Here is a 26,187-nt window from a genome sequence, read left to right on the forward strand (position 1 = left end):
GCCAGTTTGAAAACAAATTCTACTTTCATATCGAGTTGGAAAGCAGCCATTCTTTATGGCGATCATCTACCGATAGCCTGATCTGAGAAGAGTAAAAATGATTTTGTGCTTATGAAACTGCAGCCTGTCATTTGGTTTCTTCTTCCCCCAGAATAGCCCTTGTTTAGGGTAATCGCTGTGTGTATTAGGGTAACCACTGTGCATATCCAGGAAGATGGAAAATCATCTTCCTCAGGCTCATTTCTCCTCTCATTGGTTTTCCTACTGCCATGAATTCATAAATGTTGATGATTTTGTATTTCTTTTCCTGACTTCCATTTGACCCAAATTTCCAAGAACGCCTGGCTCTCCATGTCCAACCTACCTGCCAGTACTTCCCAGTAAGAGCTGGTCCTGGTGAAGGCAGTTGTTTCTGTGTCTCACCCATGGTCGATGTGTCTGCTAGCTACTGCATTTTCAAAGAATCCCTTCTGGAACACTCTAAATCTATTTTCATGCTCCTTGCTGACATACTCTCAGAAATAAATCAAAAATAAGGTTTGTACTCTGCTCTGCTTCTCAAAATTCAGATTTTAATGTGCCTTGTTCTGTTTCACGACGAGTAATTTAAAGAATTTAACAGACGCTGGGCTATTTTAGTAAATTTTATATTTGGTCCTGGCATACTCAGTAATTGATTATGAATCCTGTATGGAGAGGCCTTTTTAGATTGTTAAAGAGAAATGGACTACTAATCAAATTATAATACCATGTAGGTTGGGAATAATATATACTTCATAGAGGAGTTAGGGATTTTTTTCCCTCTTAATGTCATTGCATTGAGAAAAGAAATCATTGAAACATGACAGGATATATTTTCTATTGTTACATATTTTCTATAGTACATTTTTTTTACACAATGATCAAATATCGCCTGGATTAAGGTCAAGCATCTCTGAATCTGAAGAATAATCTTATAATGGTAGAGTGATTAAGGCTTCTGAAGGTTTTACTGTTACTGTTTTTGAGGTATTGTTTTAGAATCCAAATAATGCCTGGTAGAGGAATCACTGGGTGTGGGAGTCAATTTAGTATAATTATTCAGGAGAACAAGGTTAAAAACCAACTTTGAACTGTGAAGGCGTCTGATTCCTCTGTTCTGCAGAAGTGAGCTGTAGTGTGTTGGGATGAGCCCCAGTGGATCAGGAGATTGAAGACACTGTAAATCTTTTTCCTTCTTCCCTCCATGGCGCCCCCACCCACTGCCAGAGGATTAGGAGTTAGGAATGATTGTCTTGTTCCTAAAAGAGCAACATGTCCATATGGGCTTGCTGAAGAAATTGGCCTGACTCACAGTGGCTTCTACGTAGTGCTCTGTCTTTATGTTAGGGTGTTTTATTAAGCAGCATCCCATTTCCCCTAATTATTAAGCTAGGGAAACATAAAACATAGAAAAGTAAAAAATATGTCAATTACATATACATAGACTTTTTAGTGAATAAAATGATATTCATTTAAAACTAATATCAATATAAGTGACACTATTATATAGTCTGCTTTTTTCACTATTTTGGTACTTTTTGCCTATCTTTGTAAAGTACTCTACAACATCTTTGGTGACTAAACAGTATTTACTTGTATGGATATATACATTTAGTTAACCAGTCCTCTGTTACTTGGTATTCATAATGCTTCCAACTTAAAATAATGCTGCTGTGAACCTCCTTGTATTCAGAACTTTACAGATAAGTCAGATTATTTACTTAAGATGGACTCTTAGACGTGTGAGGGTAAAAATGTATAGACATGCTAAAGTTTTCACACGTATTGCCAAATTATCTCAATACTATTCAAAGGAACATGGAGGACTTTTAATCAAATAAGTTTTCCTACATCCTGGCCATAATTACTGGACTACTGTCATGAGAGGTAACATTTTAAAATTCTTTTTCTTTTATTGAGCATTTTTGATTACTTCTGTTATAACCTGCCTATTCATATCATTTGCCCAGTTTCCCATTGTGATCTCACTCTTTGTCATAGAGATTTACAGTGCAGGTGTGTGTGTGTGTATTTTGAAATCAGGGGAATGGGTCCTTTTATATATGTTGCCATCTTTTTTTTTTTTTTTTTTTTTTTTGGTCCATCTTGTTTCTTTCTTTGAATTGGTCTATATAAATTTTTATTAGCTCACTATATGTATGTACACCTGAAATTCTGTTATGTATTATGTACTGAGACCAAGTGATGCATATTATTTTTCTTTGCTATTATTTAATTAGTTTCTCATGAAACTTTTAGTAAGACTTCTTAAATTTATTGCTTCATGAATCACCATACTAAGGTACAGTTTCAAGTAGAAACATGGTATTCCCTACCCCTCCCACATAGGGTACAGTTCTCCAAATCCAAATCTCATTTAAAGCAAGATGAATGTTGTGCTTTTAGGAGGCATGTTCCTCTAGTTATTAATAAGATTTTAATTTATTTCTATGGAATGTTTTTTAAAATTTTGAAGGGATTTCATTATACCTTAACAAGCATTTGTTTCAACCAGTGTTCTTAGTACGGCTGATCTCCATCATTTGCAGACTCCATATTTGCGAATTTACCTATGTGCTAAAATTCATTTGTGATCCCAAAATCAATACTCACAGTGCTTTCACAGTCATTTGTGGAAGTACACAGAGCAGTAAAAAGTTTTAATTATCTGACATGCTATTCTCAGTTAAGGTCAAACAAGGCAACCTTCTCCTTTTTTGTTTCAGCTCTCCAACAGTAAACAAATGTCATTTTCACAATGTATTCAGTGCCCCCCTTTTTCATGTTTTTATCCTTTTTGGTTTGTGATTTCACTGTTTAAAATGTACCCACATGTAGTGTTAGAGTACTGTCTGGTGCTATGTGTGTTACAGAGAAAATACATGTTCGATAAGCTTTGCTGAGGCATGACTTATAATGCTATTGGCCACAATTTCAATGGTAATGAATCAACATGGATATTAAATAAGGTATCCTTAAACAGAAACACACAGAAAACACAGTTATATATTGATTGGTTGACGAAAATGTTATGACCAGGGGCTTGCAGGAACCTAACCCTGTATGTCCTCTAGGAACAGTGGTTCAGTATTCACAAATTATGTGTTCACTGCAACTTTATAGACCATAACTGCTCTGAATGATGAGAATTAGCTTTACAATGTTTTAGATAATTACAGACAGCTCTTTAGAGATTTTATGCTAGAGATACTCCATTTTATATTTTTTAGAAAGGACATTCGGGATCCCCTAATATAAAGTAAAAATAAATCTTTTCTTTTCATAATTTGCATTTATATTTATCCTAAAGGGAAGTGTTTTGATTATGAGTACCTTTGGAATGTGTCACTAATGGCTTTTGAGACATATTACCTTTATACCTATGAATAAAGTGAATAAACCTTGAGAACATTTTAATTTAGCTTTTCACTTTTCAGTTAAGAATGATTTTGTTACTGAGATCCCTTTGCTTTATGCCTGTTGAAGGTTTTCTTTACATTTAAGAAAATTGATCACTTTTCACTTTTATAAATTCACCTTTCCTACTAGAAGTATAAGACTAAAAAATTGTCTCTAGCTTTATTCCCATAATACGACTGCTATTACGCTTTTTTAGATTTCTTTCCAGCATTATCTCTGCAGATCTTCTTCATAAGGTTATAATTAGAACGTCCTTCCTTTTGATGGCCTTTTTTGTTAGGCCAAAGTTACATGATATACATCTTCTCATATTGTTATCTGGGTTCCCTGACCATGAATTTTATTAGCAGTATTAATAATGAGCAGTGTTTTAAAGGCTTCTTTTTATTTGGAAGATTATTTAAAGAAGCCTAGTATTTAAAATCTCTTTCAAAAAGTGTGTAAACTTTGTAAATTGGGTTTGCTAAATCAGGGTACAATATAGTTGACAAACAAATGCAACCATAACAAGTATAAAAAGCTTTGTGGAATAAACAGACTTTTATAAGAATAAAATAAGAAAATCAATGTAATCTGTAAGACCAAGCTAGATACCTCTTCAGTGTTTTATGCATTTACTACCTCCATGGACTGCTAATTTGAGTTTGTTTTAATTATCTGGGGATTGATAGTAAATCATTTATTAATATTTGATATAGTCATTCTGAATTGACTGGGACTCTGAAATACCTAAGAATTTTAGAGGTGTCCTAATCCCTTCCTGATAGCTCAGTTGAATATCTTCCTGATAAATATAGTCCAGTAAGGTAAGAGTTAAGGATGAGACTTGCCAGAAGTAGGAAATAAAGTCACCTTTATTTTTTTTAATGCTTTTTTGGCCAGGATTCTCAAATGAATTATTGTGCTAAAGAACTTCTTAAGAATCCATTGATTTCTCTTTTCATTCTCTTTTCTTTGTCAGGGAGTAACATACTTTAAGCAAATTTCTAAAATAAATGTGTTTTTAATTAATCTCTATAACCCTCATCAGATGCCACGTTGGTGATGATTTGCCCCCATTTTCCTTTTCTATATGATATTTACAGTTTATAGTTGTCACCACTTAGTCATCTCCTTTATTCATTCATTTCTCTTTTTAAATCTCATAAAGTTACCTTGAAATATTCTTTCTTTGTTTTTTCCCTCCCACTTATTACTGCTTTTTCAGTAAACTTTCCATCTGCTTCATATTCTTTATAAATAGCTAAAGGAACAGTCTTTCCTTGAGTTTTTTTTTTTTTATTTTAGTCCATAGTTTTGTTTTGTTCAACTGTTGTTATGTACTTTATTATTTCTAACCACCCTTATGGCACATAGAACGTAGTAGCCTCTTCAAAAATGTCTTTTCAGAGCAAGTTGTTATTGACAGTCCATGTTTCTTTATTTCCGTGTAAGTAATCTAGCCGAATGTTCTCAGCCAGGAAGAAAAGCGTGACGAATCAATGAGTTGACTTTCTGAAACAATTCATTTCCTATTCAAGTGCCAATGCACATGTTTGGCAAGACTTGAATGGAATGGGGCAGTCTGGTAAGGACCATAGTCTTGAACTAGACTTGTCCTACAGGGCCAAGTGAGAATGGACGGATAGACCTCTTTGCAGAGGGTGGAATGAGGTTTTATCCAGCATCCACACACAGTAGCTACTATAGAGAATAGTTGATTATGCAGGGAGGATTGTGAGAGTGGAAAGAGGATCATACCTGAGAACCTCATGTTAGTAGAAGACAACAGGAGTACAAACATAGGGAGGCAATTCCTAAGTGGTATTTAGGGAATACTGTTAACAAGTAGCCAGTGTCACAGTTTGCAGGCCATAGTGCAGGGATCAAAGTATCCTGTACGCAGAAGCTTGGTTCTAGGAGGCTGGACTACCAGGCAGGTAACTAAGGTAGGAACTCAGCCATAGGTACAAGCCACTGTGTCAACCATGAGGTTGACTAGGCTCATCCCACAGTAAGAATGACTTTATTGAAGCAGGGGATATCCCCTGCCTATTGGGAAGCAGCTCTTCCAAGACCCCTTTATGAGGTCAAGACTAGTTCTTGAGACAACAGAATGACTAAGCTGAACAGTTCAGAAACATTAGCTGAAAAGGAATATAGTGTGTCTATATGCCAGGCATTCTTCTAGGCACTAAAAATAAGGTAATGATTGAAATAGAGTCTTGCTCTCTTGGAGCTGCCATTTTAGGGGAGGTAGATAGGCAATAAAGCCAATGAGTAAATAAATAGATTTTATAAAACAAATACCTAACATACTGGTTGGTGATACTTGCTAAGTTGAAAAATAAAGTTGCAGAGGGGGCCTGAAAAATGCCAGGAGTTTATTATTTTCGATAGGTTTGTCCAAGGAAACCTCTAGATAAGTTTTACCTTAGAGAACAAAATGCCATAGCTGTTACATGATTTGGAGTCTAGATTTGTGGGAAATGACATATTTGCTACTAATGAAGGAGTCTGTCCGACATCTACATCCGTTGGAGCTGCCCTGCTTTCCTTTGTCTTTACTCACTACTTCTTTGCAAAAGTGTTCTAAGCAATGTTGCTTGCTTTATTATGGATCTAAAAAAAAAAAGGTTGTGTTCACTTGAATAGTGTATGCTGCTACTTTAATTTGGGTGGGGACTCTCTTGCAATTAGAGGTCCTTTGTGAACATCGAAGGATATTTTATTTACATATCCAGGACCCTCTCCTGGGGATGCTCTGTTACCACCTTTAAGTTCTTATGAAATGGAGCACTTCGAACACACGTATTAGTTAGCATTCCCAACAGGCAGCTGGCACAAATCCTAGTTAATTATTTTTCTTCCAGTTTATCTGTGAATTCTTTCATTAGTCGTTATCTGTAAGCATTCTGGACACATCCCTTTTTCTCAATTAGAACTCCAGTAGAATATTTTTGAGCAAGCATTTAGGTGTCTGCTCAGAGGCCTTAGGATCATAAACAGTGAACAGAAAATCCATTTGGAGTTTTAACCCATGACCTTCTAGATTTCACTTGCTCCTTTATCCCAAACAGTACGTTTCTGTGAGAAGGAGACATAAGCAACTTAGAATCTTCACTGTGTTGATGTGATGAAAGAATGTTAGCATTTAGGTAGCAGGCAGGTGGGGAAATGCCCAACTCATACTGTATTTAGATGAATTCTGATATTTTTCTGTGTTTTAAAATCTGTGATTAGTCATTGTACTTTGTAAGTGGAACTTCTTCTCCATTAAGCTGAACTTCCAGGTAGCTAATCCATATGCTGACAGTGTTGAGCAAATCCCAAAGCAAAGGTGTTTGCTATTCAAATGAGAAGAGTGAAAGAAGCAGAAGTAAAAAATACAAAAGCCAAGAAACATGAAAAGAGACTTTTGCTGAAAGAGTAAATTCTACCATTCCATTTTTCTCTCCAAATACAACCTTAAAACACTGCCTGTTGAAAGGTGCACCAATTAATCAAACAATGCAAAATTTCTTAGGTAAGATAACAGGACAGAAATTAGAGCCCCACATCCTATCTTTCTCTTCCTAGTGGACACAGCTTGGTATTCCCACGTCCAGCCAGCAGTCAACAAATACTTCTTGATTACCTACTGTGTGTCACATTCTGGGCTGATTGACACAATAGGAAACCATCCAATATTTGATGTGATTGGTTCCAGTGAGGCTGTCCTTATCAGTTTCTTCTGATTGAAGTCATCCCTTTAAAGCAGAGGAAGACATGTCCCTGACAGATGTAGTCTTTTCTCAGGTCAATAAAGATGCAGTATAAAGCACCTAGTGTACATGAGGTCACAGCTCAGTCTCTGGGTTCACAGAAAAGAGTCTGTGGACCCTCACTACTCAAAATATGCACCATGGACCTTCAATGTTGACATCACCCTGAAGGCTGTTAGAAATGCAGAATCTCAGCCCTATCCCTGAGCCATCAGGTCAGAATTTTTGTTTTTGCAACAGATGATTCCTATATACATTTGCTTGAGGAACACTTGTCTGGAGCAGGAGCAGGCAAACTACAATTCACAGCCAAATTCTGCCCTACTCCTATTTTTGTAGAGAAAGTTTTACTAGAATATTCATTTTCTTAACGAGTTGAGTGGTTGTGACAAAGACTTCCTGACCCACCGAGGTCTAGGATAGTTATGCTCAAAATGTGACATTGGACCATTGCCAGTTTGTGTAGAAGTGCCAGTCCCTGGGCTGTTTTAGGTTTGTGATAAGTACAGAAACAGAGTAAGTGTCTTTGATTGCAAATTGCCATTGCTGTGACACGCAAGTGGAAGATCAGTTTTCTAGCAGTTCATAATATTGTATTGTACAAAAATATCAGTCTGTGACTGTCAGGGAATTAAAAAAAATGAATCCTTCACCAAGGATTATGTAAGAAGCACTACTCTATGAGTGTAGATAAATAATATGTGCATAAATGTATGGTATATTAACCAGACTTGCTAGGTTTTTGGCGACAGACAATAAATTCTGATCTAAGGCGGGGAAAGGAACGAATTGGCTTGTGGCTGGGAAGAATGCTGGAGCTGCTCACAGGAATAAAGAGAAGCTGTAGAGCTCATAACAGTCATTCTCAAATTTAAGCAAAAGTGAGAATCACCCAACAGGCTCATTAAAACACGGATTGCTGGGCCCCACCCCAGAGTTTTTGATTCAGTGAGTCTGAGGGGGCCCAAGAATCTGCATTTCTAAAAAAGGTTCTAGGTGACACTACTCCTGCTCGTCCAGCCTCTTTGAGAAGCACTGAGTTACAGAAAACTGGGCTATGGGAATGAAGCCCGAGGACTGAGGGAGTCTCCAACACGCAGGTTTGCTCCTGGATCTTACTCGAGCTATCACCAGGTGGGAGGAATATAACCTCCTGGGCCACTCTGCTTTAGCTCCTGGGATCATGTGTTCTCACCAAACTGAGAGTCTGCCCCAGCCTTCTCTTGGGCCATACAGTGGCCCTGGGCCAAACTCCATTTGCACTTCTTACTTCTTTCTCCATGTACTCTATACCCCCATGTATTTTTAAGATTTTTATTCTCTTATTTTTATATCAAAATCTCTTCATGAAACTCAGAGGGACTTTATCAGTTCTCAAGTGACTTTTTTATCCAAATGAGAATTAAGGATAATCTCCTAGGCAAAATTCATCAGCTGGGTTTGTAAATGCATTTTTCTGAAGATCAGCTCCCTCGTGGAGAATTTTACTTCTTTTCTCCCTAAAAGTAGAATATAGCAACAAGTTGAGTAATTTTCAAGTGACTTTCTACAAACTTTATGAAATTACTTCATCTTAAGCTCAGTCATTGAAGTAGATCTAATTCATTTTTTTCCCGATTAAGTTACCATCGGCTGCTGCTTTTCACAAGAGATTTCCTTCCTATTATTGTTCTCCTTGCATTTAATCTCTCTTGGTACTTTTCTTCCCCTCTCTTGATTTGTAAGTGTTTTGCTGTGGTTCAGTCTCCTGTCTGTTCTTGTTACAAAGTACAACCTTCATTTGTTATCTGGGTTCCTTGTGCTATTTGGGCAAAAGGGAAGTGGTCAGATCTTTTAGTGTTTGACAAATGTGATAATAGAGTGTTTCAAGATGAAGATACTGAGTCAACTTTTATGTTTGGTCAAGAAAATTGACTCATAATGATACGTGACATAAGGAAGGTCTTTACTGAGTTTTCCTTTGGTATATATGGGGAATGAAAAATCACTGTTTCATAAAAAATGCAATTTAGCATTTCTTTATCTTGGTGGCTTTTTGTGCAGACTCCTTTTATAGAAACTCTGTGGTTAGAGAATCAGCATGTAACTCTCTCACTATTAGACAACTCATCTTTATGTCAGCCACTATTGGGGAATTGAGATCTGCCTGCTTTTCTTTTAATTGTTATCTTTAGTGTCAAGCTGAGACGTCATTGCTGTTTCTTCCCTGTCTGAAGTTGTTATCCTGTTAGTCTTCTTATCTCCCTTAGAGAGTGGACTAGACAAGAAACAGGACATGAGCTAGTTTTCATCGCTCCTTGTAGTTCTTCTGCGTCTCTAGTTCACTGCATCCACTATACAGTGGAGTCACAGTCCACATGAAGGTAAGGCTCTAAAGACAGTACATAAGGCAAAAAATATGTATAACCAAAATTAGCATTGAAAATCCTTTTAAGTTACTGTACATCTTAATCTTTTTAAGCACCAGAGTCCCAGTAGTGTGGTGAGATGCCGATCCAGTGAGCATTGGGGAATGAGCAATGGGATCTCAGTCCTTCCCACCTCCCTAGGGACTCGTGTCCTTTGAATGAAAAACAGTGCGGTTACCCACTAGATACTACTCATTAATTTCAACTCTTTCTCACTCACTTATCCCATACCCATGCCTGTATAGGTGAATTCATTTAAATTAAATGTGTGTGTGATGTGACTAATGTATGAGTTGAGACAAAATAATATGCTAGGGAAGCAATGAGGAGAGCAGTAGAAATGAGGGACCAAAAAGTTGCTTCAAGGTATTCTTGTCATGCATATTAGACAGTCTAAAAAAAAAATATATATATATATATATACACACACACACACACAACTCTCAAACTAGAAGGGTTATTATGTAGTAGTTAAGAGTTTATACTTCATTGGCCGACAGAGCTCAGCTGAGATCCAGCTCTGCCAGTTCCCAGCTGGGTGACCTTGGGCAAATTGATTCATCTTTCTGTGCCTGACGTTTAATCTGTGAAGTGAGTTAATAATTTGCCGTGCTAGATGAAATAGCGCATGGAGTGATTAGCTCAGTGCCTGGCACTTGGTGGTCATTCCATAAAAGCAGTGGCAATGGTGGCTGTCCTCAAGGTGGTGGTTGTTGTGTTGGTCATTTATGTAATAGGGGCAGTTGGACAGCCTTTGCCACTGGCCAGGCACTGTGTAAACTAGTTGGTAAGAAAAGGGATTCTAGAGCCTGGCTGTCTGGGTTTGAATTCTGGCTCTCTCACCAGAGTGTGACCCTGGGCAACTTAATCTGTGCCTCAGTTTCTTCATGTGTCAAATGGATATGATTTTGTACCTGTCTTAGGTTTGTGGTGATAAGTAAGTGAGTTAATATTTGTAAAACCCTTAAAGCTAGTTTCTGGCACATAGTTAATACCTATACAGTTGTCCCTTGGTGTCTGTAGGGGATTGGTTCCAGGAGGCCCTGCAGTTACCAAAATCCATAGATGTTCAAGTCTCTTATGTAAAATCTCATAGTACGATGAATACAGTTGGGGTTTGCATCCATGAGTTTCATACACATGAGTTCAACCAACTGTGGATCCAGATTTCTTTTTGGAGAACCAGACTATATAATTGTTAACTGCTGTTATTAGTATTTATTTTATTCTTTCACTTTGGCATGGTTAATTATTTTTTTCAACCAAATAGTTGCTGATTGTACACCATATTTGTGCCACAGTGTTAGGAGTGGGGATGTGCATCCTGCGTGTACAGAGCTTAGTGTCGTGGGCCAAACAGACTTTGATCAAGTGTCTTACCAGCTTTCTAATTACAGGCTGTGATTGTGAGGAATCCTGGGAAGAGGCATCAGAGACAACAGAGGGTAAAGAGATGAATACGATCTAGACTTTGCTTTCAGAAAAAAAGAAAAAAAATGGCCAAAGAGGGAGTATAGAAAGACCTGGATTCTCATACTTGCCTGCACATGAGAAGCCCCTGGGGAGCTTTTAACACTTCATGTGCCCAGGCCATTCTCTAGACCAGTTCAATCAGAATCTCTTAGAACGGGAGGGGTACCAAGGCTTCAGGAATTTTTAAGTTCTGATGAGTCCACGGTGCAGCCAGTTTGAGAAAGAAGGATGCAGAAGGCACTGCTCTGGGAATGTGTGCCCAGTAGGTACAAGAAGCTTTCTGTTCATTTGTAGATTCAGGAATCAGGTCAGTTTTTCAGGGAACATTATAAGCAGTTACTCTGGTTTTAGAGATCTCTTTGAGTTAATCACAAGAAAGCACTCTTGGCTTTTCCATAAGACCAGAATCCAAAGCTAGAACCAACTACCCTGGTTTTGCTGAGTATGGAATTATTTATATCCTTCTGATAAAAATATCCACGAGTTTCAGTTTTCTCTTCCTTAGTTTCCATTGCTAAGGTTTCCACAAATACTGGCTCCTAACCACCTGAAGTCATTAGGCTTGGTGACTGGTCTAACCTGATGGCTACTTTGCTAGGAGAATGTTATGAGGCCAACCTTGTCCTTATCTTGCATGAATGTGGACCTGACTCTTGATCTCTCAGAATCAACATATAAAACATTAAAACGGTTAAAATTGTGTTTGTAAGTGAGTTACACAGAAGTTGAATCCCACCAAAATAAAGTAGATGGACAAAATGAGCTTTGCACTGAGAGAGAGGAAATATATATTCGAGTTCTGTGTCCTAAGAGAGCTTTTCTGTGCCATAATCGGTGAAGTTATCCTTCTGGACAGTGTTTCAGGTTCATAGCTATTTAAACTTTCAAAGGAAAAAATAGTCACTTATGAAAGGTTAGATGGAGGCAATGCATGTGCACAGTGTATCATGGTTGGTGATGGAACTTTTGTTTCATACTCAGTAAATAATTTAATGTAAAGTGTTTGGACTACAGGCCTGTCTTTTCACCGCAGACTTATAATAGGATAAATGACAGTGAGCTGGCAAGTCCCAGGACCTCGAAATTGTTGGTTCTTGCTGCTCCCTGGTGGCTGTCCTCTTGAATTCTTCTTTTGGGGGACAGATTCACTAATCAGAACTTTCACACCCATAGCTTCTGTTACATGGAGGAGAAACTCAAAGTTTCTCTTGCCACTGTTAAAATGATGAAACGTAACTCAGTTTTTGTACATGTGAGAGAATATTTTCATTGGTGAGCTCTGAATGTCTTATGTTAGCTAGGCTTTATATCATTTTTATTCTTTACATTTTGCTGACATGAAGTAGACTTTAACTGACTGCTCATACCCTGTCAGGGACTGGTTGCCGGCCTGTGATTTGGGAGCTCAAGGTTACTATCCTCGATGACATTTTGTTGGTTATGCATCCCATTTACTTACGTAGCACTAATGCAAGTGGCTTGACTCTTAAGACTTCAGCACTTGTGTTTGTATTCACTGCTTGGTGGCAGACATGCTTTCTCCTTTTCCTGCTTTCATCTTTTTCAACCAGGAAAGGAAATGGCATTTAGACTGGACGTGCATACCCTGTTGTTGTCATGAGTGAGCAGTTCTCAGGATGGAGAAGGCAGAGGCTTGTCAAGTGTGGGTTGTGGGGACCACTGAATCAGTAGGTCAAAAGAGATGAAGTCCCAACCTACACACCCGTGTCTCTAACCCTTCCTCAGCCTGGGGTGGGGCTTTCCTGAGGGAGAAATCTCTTGGAAAATTGGAAATGACCTGGATGTTCATATGGGGGCAGCAAAACAAACAGATGAACAGTAAAGATAAATTAAAGGATGCCAACATTAAGCCAGTAAAGCGTGTGTTTTAATTTGATTTTAAGAGAAGCTTCTTTAAAGATCTATTTTAAAACTTTGTATCCAACAGTATTTTAGAATTGAGTGAGACCTTCTAAATGTGAAAGAAAGCAATATCATAAGGCGAGTTAAATTTGAGCAAATATAGGAAGATTTGGCATGTTTTTCTGAAAGGAGGCCAAAACCTTTATAGTCACCCAGCAAATGAAGTCTTGTCTCATCTCTGTCAGCTACTTAGTATATCCATGGAAATCCATAGAAAGAGACCAGCAAGAACGTAGCAAATAAGCTGTCTTTGCGGGTGTTATTTTGAGGCATTTCAACACAGCAACATTCCTCTCTTCTATGTATAGGAAATGTAAGTTCTAGAAAATGTTAGCATGTCAGCACGTTCTGAGTCTCATAATTTCTGTGAGCTGCAAAGTCTTGAAACATCATGACCACAAGAAGATGCTGAGGGCTTTCTGCTGTTTTCTGTCATTAAGGACACCCTTTACAGAAGAGCACTGCAGGCCTAAGAAGTCAAGAGACAATTGTCGGTATGAGCTCTTGTTCCATTCGCTTGAAGCAAATAGTTTCAATTAAACACCATTCACAACTTTATTGCTGTGCTTAGCAAGCCTTGAAGTGTTCCAGACTGATCATGCTGATACTCAGAAATTATCTGTAGAAAACAGCCGTATGTCCTTCCCAAACAAAATCTTTTAAAAATAAAGACAGGTCAAAACTCAAATAAAACTAACCCCCGAATAAAGTGTTCAATGTCTGTTCTTACAATCCTTGCACTTTGCAGTTAGTTAAGATTCTTAATGACCACCTAGGAGTTTGGTGCAGAAAACATTTTTTTTTAACAGTGTCTAAAACATATTTTTAATACTCATTCTTTTTGGAGATAAAAATTAATTTCCACATCACTAATTCTTAAAAAAGAAAACTAGAGAATTAAATGTCTGTGAAATTTACTTCATTTCCTAAATAATTGTTCCGTAATTTAATCCGTGGTCAGTATGGAGTATTTGGAATGCAGAAAAGCACACAGTAGGACATAAATCACTCATGAATCCTTAGCTCAAAGATAACTATTATTTAAATTTGGCCTGTCTGCTTCCATTGTTTTCTTTTTCTTTCTGTATAAATACACATATATTTTGAGTTAAATTGGGATAATACTATTTTTTCTACCTAACAATACACTGAAATAATTTTACCACATCATTAAATGTTTTTCTGAAACAAGGTTTTTAGGGCTCATGTTGTGTTCTATTCATTGAATACACTCTTATTTTTGGTCTTTTTCGTATTGTTAAGACATTTAGCTGGCTTCTTATTTTTTGTTGCCACCATAATGTGACCATCTTTGTATTTTTGTGGTATTAGTTTTTGCATGGAATTGGAATCATAGTGTCTTTTTTTCCTCTTTGGGGTCAAGAGACTATATTAAATGTTTCTTTTTTTAACTCTACACCTAAATATGAAATAATTTTATATTTTGTCCTTCCTTTGTTGTACTCTGGCAACTAGTTAGTTAATTGAACTTGGTTGGCTTTCATTGTTCCCTGAACAGAGTGTTTTGCTAAATGATCCCAAATGTTAAATAAAAAACGATTATCAAATAGTTGCTTAGATCTTAACAGATGTCTTTAGAAGGTCTGTATATAATTGGAGGAAATAAATCTTACTATAATAGTGACAGTTAGGTAAAAACTAATTATTATCATCAAGGGCGTTTCATTGTAAGACAACCCAATAAATAGAATCTGTGATAAAATACAAAAATGACATAAAAATCTAGCATATCTTGTAACAAATATGTGGTCGTCAGATTTTGGATCGAATAATAAATAATGATACTTGTGAATTGCTACAAACTTTGCATCCAGTAAGGAAGGAAACATTATCCTTTTAAAAAATATCCTTAATGTATAGTAATAGAATATGAACATGTGCGTTTTCTAGACTTTACCTTTCCATATATTGAGGAGATGAATTATTACTATATTAAAATTGCATCAAATTAAAGTCTAATAAAAGAGCTTATTTGCCATGTTCTTTTTGGACTCATTTGATGGATTTTCATGGATGCACAGTGTAGATAATTGAGATGAAACCGGGCTTATTTTTTTCACTGATATTATTAGTTAATAATGTAACACTAAATTACCTTTTCACTTATTTTGTATGTTTTAAACCAAGGCCACCAGGCACTCTACACACACAGAAGTCTTTTGTGTACTTTTCTATTGGTAGCATTAGGATGATTTTGTAAGTATCTATGTGGGTCTGTGTGTCTCTGTGTTTACTGTTTTCTTTAATCACATTATGGCCTCTGGGGAAACAAGTTTCTTACAAGTACTTTTTCTTCACAACTGCTATACAGAGGCGGAAAGCCATAGATCTGATTTGTTTCACTAAAGTACATTTTGTCGGCCAGTGTCCTGGTGGATGGAGTCACAGTATCCAGTTAAAGGATGCAAAGCTCAGGTTTATTGGGGTCATTTTTAGAGGTCCTGACTGAGAATAACACAGGCCGAGGTTCTCCCTTAAAGCTTCTCTTCCTTATAATCATTTCTCCCCAACCTTTTCCTTTTGTATCCAGCCTCAGAGAAGGCAGGACCAATATAGATCAGGCCAGTTGTAGCCATTTATAGAGTAAATACCATATGTTCTCTGTCTTTCTCTCTGCTACCTTTCCTGAAATTTTAGAAGAGTGAAGTTTTCTGGTTTCAGTGTCATAGTTAAGTTAAGAAACTTGGATTTAGAGAGTTGGAGTGGAGCATAGGAGAGGAGGGAGCAGTTATGATATTCTAACATCATTAACTTAACTTGGATAAAGAAGCCCTCAATACCATCATTCTGCCTTACTAAGATTTGGGGGCTCTCATCTCAGCTAGTAATAGTGGTCACATTGCCTTCCCTTACTTTGTTGCCACATTATCTCCATCATTGTCTTTGTGTGGCCACTTCAGACTCCAGGACTTCAGAATTCCGTGGGTGTTCTGGCCAACTATCTTTTTTATACCATCCTAATAATATACTGGTTCTGTGATTTTTCATAATTATTGCTCAAACAATTCTTATTTATTTTAGAAAGTACACAAAAGCAAACAGATGAAGACCACACAGATCCCAACACTTAGCATCACGTTGTATGTTCTTCAAGTTTTTCTTACCGCAGTATTTTAAGTTCCTGTGATTTCTTGCGTCATAGAGCAAAATGCTGACCTCCCTTTTTGCACAAGCCGTCCCAGCTTGCAGGTCTCCTTGTGACAAAAGAATGGAGTATTTCAGATCTGCCACAGCTGTGCTTGGAAAGCAGTTCTCCATTTCTGTGTGTTTGGTGTGTAGAGTGAGTATGTTGTGTTGGGCAAGTGTGGCAGTGGGCAGCTGCCCATGTAAGTGATAGTCATTGAAAACACTTGGGCATTTTAGAGGAAAGCATGGAAATGAAATAAGAAAATGCAATTACAGACTTGGCAGAAGCTAAAGCATAAGAAGCTCATCACATCCACATCTTTGGTTCACTTGGGCCTGAGAAAACCAAATGAAATGTGAAAAATTCATGTAAGGTTGTTATTCAAACCATGCCATTCTTTTTATTTTCTTTAGTTTATTAAATTTAGCCATATTCCGCTCCCTGAATTAGGTCACATTTATGTGTGGACTCTACCTTTAAGCTCATTTTGTGAGTTGTAAAGTTTAAATTGAGAAAGTTAATTCCCTGGACATCATGCTCAATTTTTTTCTTTTAATAAGCCAAGATGTTTCTGGACATGTGAAGCGTTAAGTAAGGTCTGAGTTTCACTTCAGGGCATCCTGCACTTGAATCTCAAAGACCTCTTATCTAGTCAGATTCCCCATTGACTCTCCTGGAGACCCTCCCTGAGAACCACAGTGACCATAGACCCATCCCTCCTCTTACTTGGCTCCCATCCCCTCTCAGGATACAGTTTCTAGCACCCACCATGGCTCCCAAGGCTCCATGTGAGCCAACACAGCCAGCTCTCCAGCCCAACTGGTGCCCATTTATCTATTCTGTTTGATTTGATCACTGTCCTCTTCTTCCTTCCCGGAGTGTACGAGCACATCTCCATCCTCAGAACTTTGCCTAGCCTGCTCTTTCTGCCCCTAAAGCCTCCCCCTTTCATATTTTTCTTTCTTCTACTCACTCTTCAGGTCTCAACCTAAATGTAATCATACAGAGAGCTTTCCATGAACCCCTCAGACCAGGTTGAAGGCAACAGTATGTTGTTGGTTATGACTTCTCAAATCATACCCTGCTTCTTGTTTAATTATGTAATCATATAGGGAATTTGGCATTCGATTCTGTTACAATTATCCACTGTATCCTAACAAATTACCCCCTCACCTCAAGTGTAGTGGCTTTAAATAGTAGTTCATTCTTATAGCTCCTAGTTCTGTGACGTCACTGGACTCAGCTAGGTGGTCTTGCTTGGAATGGGTCATGAAGCTGCACACATTGGTGGCTGGAGCTGGAGCCATCTGAAGGTTCAGATGGCTTCCTCACATGTCTGATGCCTCTCTCCACATCCCACCTCATCTCCATGTGGTTTGATCTTTCATGGTGGTCTCAGAATGATCATGTGTAATGACTGGCTTCCAAGAGGTAGGAAATGGAAGCTGTCAGGTCAGGACTGTCATTGTGTCACTTCTATTGCATTTTGTTAGTCAAAATCACAAGTCCTATTAAGATTTAAGGAGGATGGAGAAACAGATCCCATCTCTTAATGTGAGATTGGCAGAATCACATTGCATGTGTCATGGGAGATACTGCTTCAATATCTTTGAAAACTGTCCAATTCCCCCGGCTCAGCTATTGTTCATGAAGGTAAGGTCCACGTCTTACACTACATTGGCACAAAGGAGGTCCTGAAAATATATTTCCAAGCAAATAAATGAGTAGCAACTCTGGAGAAATTCTTGGAAAATACAGGGTTCGTCCAGGAGACAGATGCAAGCCAGCTGCATCTCTTGCCTTGTCCTAGGTTAAACTCCATACTCCACCTGCCTCACCCTTATATCTTTTAGAATTTGTTGACATCCAGCATGCTTATATTTCATAAATTTGCTTCTCATGTAGCACTTGGCTAAGCAACTGTATTGTAGTTATTTCCTCTCCCATCTGTTTCCCTCAATGAAGATTCATGAGGCCAAGCATTATTTCCTTCCCAGTACTTAGCTCTGTGTTAGGCAAGACAGTGTGGTGGTTAAGAACCTGGGCCACTTACAAGTCAGCCTGAGTTGGAATTCCAGCTCTATGTCTCCTAGCTTTGTGACTTTAGCAAGTGACTTAACTCCTCTAAGATTCATTTTTATCCTGCCAGTAAAATGGGCATATTAGCAGGAACAGTTCCATAGCATTGTTATAACTATTAAATGACATAATGAGACGTACAAAGCCCTTAGCACATACTGTTTGTTATTGTGTGTTCCCAGTAACTCTTGGTTGTCCCATTACACTGGTGTAGTCATCACGCAGTAGGTTTTTGTTGAGTAAGTAAACGTTTTAGAGTTTTCAAATACTCTCTTTCAAGAACATTCTACCCTATACCTATTCAAGGTAAAATTAAAGTTTAAGTTTCCAGAGGCACCATCCTTTTACTAAAACTTGATTTGAAAAATCTGTCATCCTAGGCTTTTTCATTTGGTATTTGTACTGTATTGTCTGAGGGCAGTGGGGCTGCTTTTTTCCTCACTTCACTTGTCAGAGTTGTTCTCTCAAGAGCTTAAGTGGGAATGATAGGTACATGCTTTGATCCAACCCTTTGCACTTGGGTAAGAAAATTATGAGAAACTGAAAAACTTCATATTCCTCACTGTTTGAGAATAGAAAAATATATCTGAGCTGTTATTTTGATTTGTAAAGTTTAAGAGATTCTGGCTTGTATAACAGAATTTAGATTTCTGAGGGTAATTACATATTTAAGTGTATTTACAGCATTGACCTCAAGGTATAAGAGAATGAGAAAGTTGTGGAGAACATTTTATAATTCTGTAGATGGCTTTGAAGGCCAGAGGTCATTAATTAGTAAGAAAGGTCCTCGTCTCTGAATTCGTATCACTGGGGATGTTCCCTTTCTCAATTCTTAAAAACAAATTAAGTATTTCTACTTTTCAGAATCCTGAGTTGTATCTAAAGTTATAATAGACTAGATTTAATCTACTTTTCCCCTTGGAAAAAGATAGTTGAAGATTTATGTTAGGAAGCAGACTTTCTGCCGCCTCCCTTTTGTAAGCATGTTATGTACCTTTATCTTGGGAGTTCCACCAGGTAATATTTCATACTTGACCATCTATAAGTTTTCTGTTTGTGATCAGTCCATTCTGTCAATATCAAACTTGTTTGCACTGTGGCTGAGCCATCACTGTTCACCAGAATCTGAGCATTTCTTCCTGGAGATTGTAGCGTCTGATCTTAAAGGAAGAACAGGAGAACAAAGCACGGGTTTTGCCGTGTAGAAATCGATAGCGACAAACTTCAGTGCCATTTCATCTTGCCAGATGCCATCTTGATAGTGCTACTGCTTTTCCACGTTAGTAATAGCAGAACATCAGATTAAAGTTCCCTCACAAGAGAGTGGTATAAATTGAGATGTTCATTTTTACTGCCTAAAAGCTACAAAGTCAGTTAGACTACATGGAGGCAGTCAGCCACGTTCAGTTCAGTGTTCTTAAAAGTTCCTTTGGCTTACCTGGTAAGTTAGTGTCCATTTATTAAATCCATATTTTAAATAATAGATGTGAAACACTGACCAGAGTTTAAATTGCTTTGTTAAATCAGAGTACTTGAGCAGGAATACAATCTTGGGATCCTGTGTATTACTACGAGCACTGGTTGCTGAGAAATGCACTGGGAATTCATAAGGTTGAGTCTTGATTCTTACTGACTGTAATTATCTGTATACTGTTAAGTCTGTGTTTCTCAAACTTGAGTGTGTCCCAGAACTACCTGGAGGGCTTGGTGAAATGCAGCTTGCTGGGTGCTATTTTAGATCCTTTTCTTTAGTGGTCAGTGCCAAGAAGACAATAAAACAGGATGAGGTGATAGTATGTTGGTCAGATACCACTAAAACAGGATTCATATATAAGGGCTTTATTTGGGAAAGTGCATTTGAAAGAAAATGAGAGGCCAGGAGAGGCAGGGAGGGCCAGCAGACTGCCCTGAGGTCTGCGCCTGAGTGAGGCAGAGAGCGAAGGAGGGTTGGGCAGGGGAGTACCAGTGCCGGCAGGCAGAGTGAGGACTAGGAGTGTCCTGGAGCCTTAAGTCAGCAGACAGAGGGGTCCCCTGTCCTCTGGGAGTGGGCCTCCCTTAGTGTCCCTCCAGGCCCGGTCATTGGCTGGGAACAGACCAGGGGAAGCGTGGCCTCGGCACCATTGCAGCCGGTCTTCCTCCTTGTAGTTGCAGATCCGAGCTGCTTTCTCATGGCCTCACCAGCGAGTCAGCAGTGACCAGAGAGGGCATCTTCCTGGGAGGACATGTGAGCTGAGACCTGAGCAACACCAAGGACTGAACCTGTGTTGATCTGGGGCCACATGGGAAGAGCAGGGGGAGCAAGCGCAGAGGCTGGGGAGCAGAAGAGAACTCAGGGTATTTCAAGGGCAGAGCCAGTGAGGAGAACCGAGGGAAAGGTGAGAGTTAGGCTACTGCAGTTTAGGAAGGACTTGTAGGCCAAATTGGGAACTGTACATTTAATTACAAATAAAATAAGAAACCTCTCAAGATCGTCAAGCACCAGAATGATGAAATCTGAGACAGAGTTGGGGGTATGCGTTGTGGAAAGGGGAGAGAGAGAGAGAGAGCAGAGAGACCAGTTAGGACTCTAGTTGATGTTAGTTTAGGCAACCCAAAACTATCTTTTGAACAGTTTTGGAAACTTTTTGGAAAATTATGCCTTTGAAGTACATCCTTTTTCTCCTAGCCTTTAGGATTCTGAAAATATGGTAGGTAGTCTACTTACATTAGGGAAACAGCTGTAGGCACCCTGCTTTCCTGCATCCGCTCCCATCATGTATTTATTTCAGGCCGTCTTTCTGTCAAGCCCCACTTCCGATTCATCCTCGTCACATAACCTGTTTCCCTACTCTGTGCCCCTTGGGTTTTTGACACCCTGTGGTGGATGCAACCTCACTTTTTCTTTCATAGACCTTTACCATCACATTCAAACTAGCTGAGATGCTGATCCACCTATCTCATTTCTCTTTCTACATATGGTCTCAAATTATATGTGGTACCACTCCCAAGGGCAAAACTGAAGCAGAACATTAGTTAATATATGAAGGCAACTTTTAGAGACAAACAAATGAGTGGTATTTGGCTAAATTTAATTAATAAGAATAATTTCTTCTATTGTGATGGTTCTAATGCTGACCTCTCCCTGCCCCCGCCCTGTGGCCCAGTGTGTGTGAAAGGTGGAAATGTGTGTTTTATTTTGGAATAGGGGCCGTCTAGACTCCTGCTCCACCCCTGGGCACTCTGTCCTGCTTGGAGCTAACAAGGGCTTTGACACTGAGTTTTTTTCTGTGCGTTTTGATTGTGTCTTCAGTAGTCACAGTGAGTGCAGAATAAATCCTAGCCATGATGCATGAGATCTGGAGCTGTACCTCTTGAAATGGAAGATGTCCCCATTTAAAGAGCTGCCAGCCAGAAAAGCATTATTCCCTTGGAGGGTGTGTGCACGTGCTTGTAAAATTTCACTCCCATGAGGACTTCTCACCTTCATTCAGTTGTGCATTTTTCTGCTCTTCCTGCACCTGGGGAGCTCTCACCAGCAGGGAGAAGTTGGTGCTTAGGCTTTAAGTAAAGCGCTGATTGCCCTGTCATTCAGAGTGCTGAGAAACTAGGAACTTCCAAGATTGATTCTTGACAGAATAATTAGAAAAGTGTCACTTTCACTAACGATTTGAGCACTCTTTAAAGGAATGGGCCCAGGCCAGGTCTCTGCTGTCCAAGCCTGGAGGTTAAATGTTCAGGAAGACAAAACATAGTGTGTCACGGGGGAAGATTGCTTCAGATGTGTGGGAAGGGATGGCCCTCCAACTCTGAAACAAGGACACCCGGTTGTCTGGGCTTTTGCAGATGTGTTTCTCTGGCCTTTTGCCAACATTGCTGCTGTTTTAATACCTGCTTGAGATTATTTTGCTCTCTGTTGGTTGTCTGCCTTGCAGTGATGTGTGCAGACAGCTGGCGAGGCAGCTTTCTCCTTGACCTTTCTGTAGGCATGACACTTTCTATCTCCTCATTTAGAGATGGCCCCTGGCCCTTGCATAACCTCAGAGTCCCAAAGCCAGGATCATTTCCAGACAGTGCCAGTCACATGATCAGGGCATTGTTTTCCAGACTTACACTATCTCAAGTATAGTGGGACACCAGTGTGTACACATGAGACAGAAGAGGAAGAGGGTGGCCTCATGATGTAGGCAAATTAATTGCTTTGAGAAGAAAGAAATTAATTTATGTGTTCTGCTTATTTTATAGGAAAATATAAGTCAGGGAACTTAAGCATTTATAACACAATAGATGGAGATAAAGAAAAATTTCTCCTATTTTACATCCTTTGTCACAAATGCTTTCCTTTTTCAAACATAAATTTTGGGAAGAAAATAATGCTCTCTGTGTCCACATCTGTATGTGTGTACAGGTATTTTTAACACTTCCTGGACATCAGAATCTCTTGGGCCGGATCTGAGAAATGCTGACGTCAGCCATCATTACGCAGCAGCGACCAAAAGTGAGGAATTTGCAATGCTGGGGGTGCTCTGTATATGAGACAGTGAGCAGAATACTTTCTTTGTGTTAACATGTGTCTATTTTATAAATCAGAAAGTTGTCAGTGGTCTTTAGCCACTTTGTGGAGTAGACAGTTTAGAAAGGAGGTTGTGATTACTTCATCCCCCAATTGTCTTTAACAAAATCCATGAAAGAGCAGAAGCCACAGCAATGCACCCTCAAGCTCACATCTTAGGAAGTTGCTTTTTGTCAACGCTCGCAAATGAGAACTAGTCCCCATTTTCTGCAGATTAAATTCTAAACTGTTGAGTCAGATATTTCAGAAGCTTATATCATCAGGCAGACAACCTTACCTTTCACTACTAGTGTAGACTCTACCATCTGTTCTAAGTACCCTCATTCCAGAATTCTTCCTCTCCTGCCCAACTTTGCCTGCCTCAGTTATCACTACTGCCTTGCAAATTTCCCCAAACTGTGTGAACTGGAGGGCATCTCCCTAATCAGTGGACCTCAGCTAGAGGTCACATTGCTCCCCCTCACCCTGTCCCAGGGGATGTTTAGCAACATCTGGAGACATTGTACCAACAACTTGGGGTGGCTGTGCTCCTGGCATCTAGGGGGAAGAGGCCAGGAATGCCACTAAACATCCTGCAGTGCACAGGACAGTCCCCACTATGAGGAATTAGCTGGCCCAGGTAACGAGACTGAGAAACTTTGTACTACATGGAAAGTCCTTTTGTCTAGTTTATCATTGTCTTCTCAGTGTCTCATATGTAGTATATGATTAAAAACATTGAAATGAATACACAAACCCCTTCCTTCTCAGAATGCCATCTTCCTTTCTGTTCTTCCATTATAGTTATATGGAAATCTGATTACATTTTATGTTTTTACTTTACAGAATATCACTTAAATATATAATCTACACTTAAGATTTCAAGCAGATTTATGGAGTTGGCAAAAGGAAATGGGAAATGAGTTGGCTTCAGTGCATTGTGAATGTTCAAAACCCTGAGTCTTGTTTGGGGTGTTAAACTCAGGTACAACATGGGTAATTTGTTAATGGTCACATTTCAGTTTTCTTCATCTTGGTCCTTGAAAGAGAAACATAAAAAGGTATTTTCTTATGTGCCCATTAAAAGAAAGGGCAGTCTCTCTGTTTCAGAATTTCTAGTCTTGCATGTGTACAGGATGTCTTTTAACAGGAAATGTGAGGGTCGTGAATGTGTTGTGTCACTGAATACACCAGGGCCTTGGGCAGAGTGGACTTGAGACCTGATCCCTTAGCTTAGAGACCTGTCTCTCCATTTCCCCTTCCCCATCTGTAAATCTTGCTCAGAAAAACTCCAGAGAATGCTCAGCAAAATGTTCACATTGGTTATACTATCTTTGAGTGGTGCTGTTGGGGAGTGATTTTTTTCTTTTGTCTTTTCTATATTGTTTTAATTTTTCCTCCTCAGTGGACATGTAGTATTTTTTACAACCAAATGGGAATCACTATTAACATATAGAGTCAAGATGAGAAGCCAGATTTCCTATCTCTTTCTCTGGTCCCATTAAAAGTCAGTGGGTTTAAAAAAATCATATTCTACAAACAAAATTCTACCACTGGTTCAAAATTATGGTAAATTATAACTATGGTAAATTAAGGCACTCCAGTTATTTGAACCTTAGTTTCCTCAGCTGTGAAATGGAAGTACTAATGACCAGATCAGGGTAATGAATAATACCATTGTGCTCAGGAGGGTACTGTAGTCCTGCCTCTCCCTAAAGATGTGCAGCCTCAGAAAATTCACTTCCTGACTCTGAAGTCAGTGTCTTCTCTGTAAAATGGAGTTACTATAACCCTTGCAAAGTTGATATGAAGTTGGTTATTATATCCCTTGACAAAGAACATGGTGTTCAATAATTTGTATATACTGCTGCTACTTTCTGATATTAATGTTAATTATTATTTTATTGTTACTATCACGTGATTATTATATGAATCGAATTATAACTTTTATAAGGAAGTTCTTCAGGTTTAATTTATTATTACCACTTTTTAATTTCATTTATGCTTCTGTCACTAGAAGTTATAAGACCTCAATCAGGGATGATTTACTCCCAAGACATTAATTGGTGTAAGACAGATTATTGGGATATTAAATACCAATTTATTATTTCTTCTTTAGTAACAACATCTCAACAGAATTTCAGTTTGTGATATTTTTCAGTCTCCCTTTCAGCTAGGTAGAATCATGTGACTGCTTTCTGGCCACTGAGATATAAACCAAAGTATAGTGTGGGACTTCTGGCATGGCTGTCTTTAAGAAGTTGAAGCAGTTAGGAAAGAAGCCCTTTTGCCTTTTCCCTGTCCTTCCGTGCTGCTTGGAATGCGTTTGTAATGGCAGGAGTTCCAGCAGCACTCTTGGACTAAGATATAACCTTAGTGTGGTAGCTTTGCGTGGTAAAGGAGAAAGATCAAAGGGGTCTGAGTCCCTGATTGACTTTAGGTAGTGTCAAACTAGCCCTGGCCTACCCACCACCGGTCTTCTTCTATATGAGAGAACACATACTTGTATGTTTTAAGTCTCTGTATTTCTTCATTCTTGTCTAATCCAGTCTTGCTGCTGAGAGCTTTGGCATACTTTCTCTCATTTACCATGGAATAATTCCAATATTTTTGTTTTTCTGAGGTAAATTTCTTTTCCAATATAATGCAAATAAATAAGTTGACTCACATTTAAACTGGACTTTTGAGCAAATCAGTAAACCAAAACTTTTGTAGGAAATGCAAAAGACAGATGTGTGTTGTTCCTTGATTGTGTTCTAGGCTTATTTGGAAGAGGAAATAGTTCTCAAGAAAGAACTGGTTGGCCTGTGAAATGCCAGTGGAAACGCATGGTGTGTGTGTGGTCTGCTGTTCAGTACATGTTTTTTCTAAAGGTGGTACCAGTATTTCTGTAAAGCTGTTGTGGTGTTTTCCTTCAAACAGATGGTTGTAGTGTGAATCTGGTGGGTTCTTCATATACATCGACTAGAGAAAGGCCATGGAGAATATTCTTTTGTTCCAGAAAACTAAGAACACTTAGTTTTTTTTTCCTTCTACTTAAATGTACTTTGTCAAGCAGACCATGTTAATTTAAATAGTAGTAAAAGCAGAAACTGTAAAAGTGTGGTAACTCATTCATATTAAAACATATACACACAACACAGCTGCCCTTTGAATGGTTCACTGGTCGCCAAGATCAGGTGCCCGCTGAATTAAGAGTATTTGGATAATTGACCTTCCATGTGAATAAATTAGAATAGATTAGATTTGATTGACCACATAACAATTTAAGTCATAAAAAGAAGTCCCTTTCTCCTTCTAGGCTACTTTGTTGTGTTGAGTCTCAAAGGTGATTAACCATGTGTTTTTCGTGTTGGAAGAATTTCCTAATCACAAATTAGCAAACTAGAAAGGAATGGTAATACATAGATGTGCCATTTCTTTTTTAATTGAAGGACTCAAAGG

General features: G+C 38.7%; 1 protein-coding gene across 6 annotated transcripts in view; it reads left to right on the forward strand.

Annotated features, from left to right (window-relative positions):
- SUCLG2 (succinate-CoA ligase GDP-forming subunit beta) overlaps positions 1 to 26,187 on the forward strand; it is a 243,497-nt gene that overhangs the window by 148,112 nt on the left and 69,198 nt on the right. The window contains exons 10-11 of one of the 6 annotated variants that reach the window (XR_012499892.1): positions 1 to 22,689; positions 23,590 to 26,187. The exon at positions 23,590 to 26,187 is cut by the window's right edge and continues 2,324 nt beyond it. The exons of 4 other annotated variants lie outside the window; for them this stretch is intronic. Coding sequence is in view for 1 of the 2 variants with exons in the window: in XM_074344500.1 (XP_074200601.1) it covers positions 1 to 81 (81 nt within the window). In the remaining variant the exon portion in view is untranslated. One more of the 6 variants, XM_074344500.1, reaches the window with a different exon arrangement.

This window comes from Camelus bactrianus, chromosome 17, assembly GCF_048773025.1.
Source record: "Camelus bactrianus isolate YW-2024 breed Bactrian camel chromosome 17, ASM4877302v1, whole genome shotgun sequence".
Taxonomy (NCBI): Eukaryota; Metazoa; Chordata; class Mammalia; order Artiodactyla; family Camelidae; genus Camelus; species Camelus bactrianus.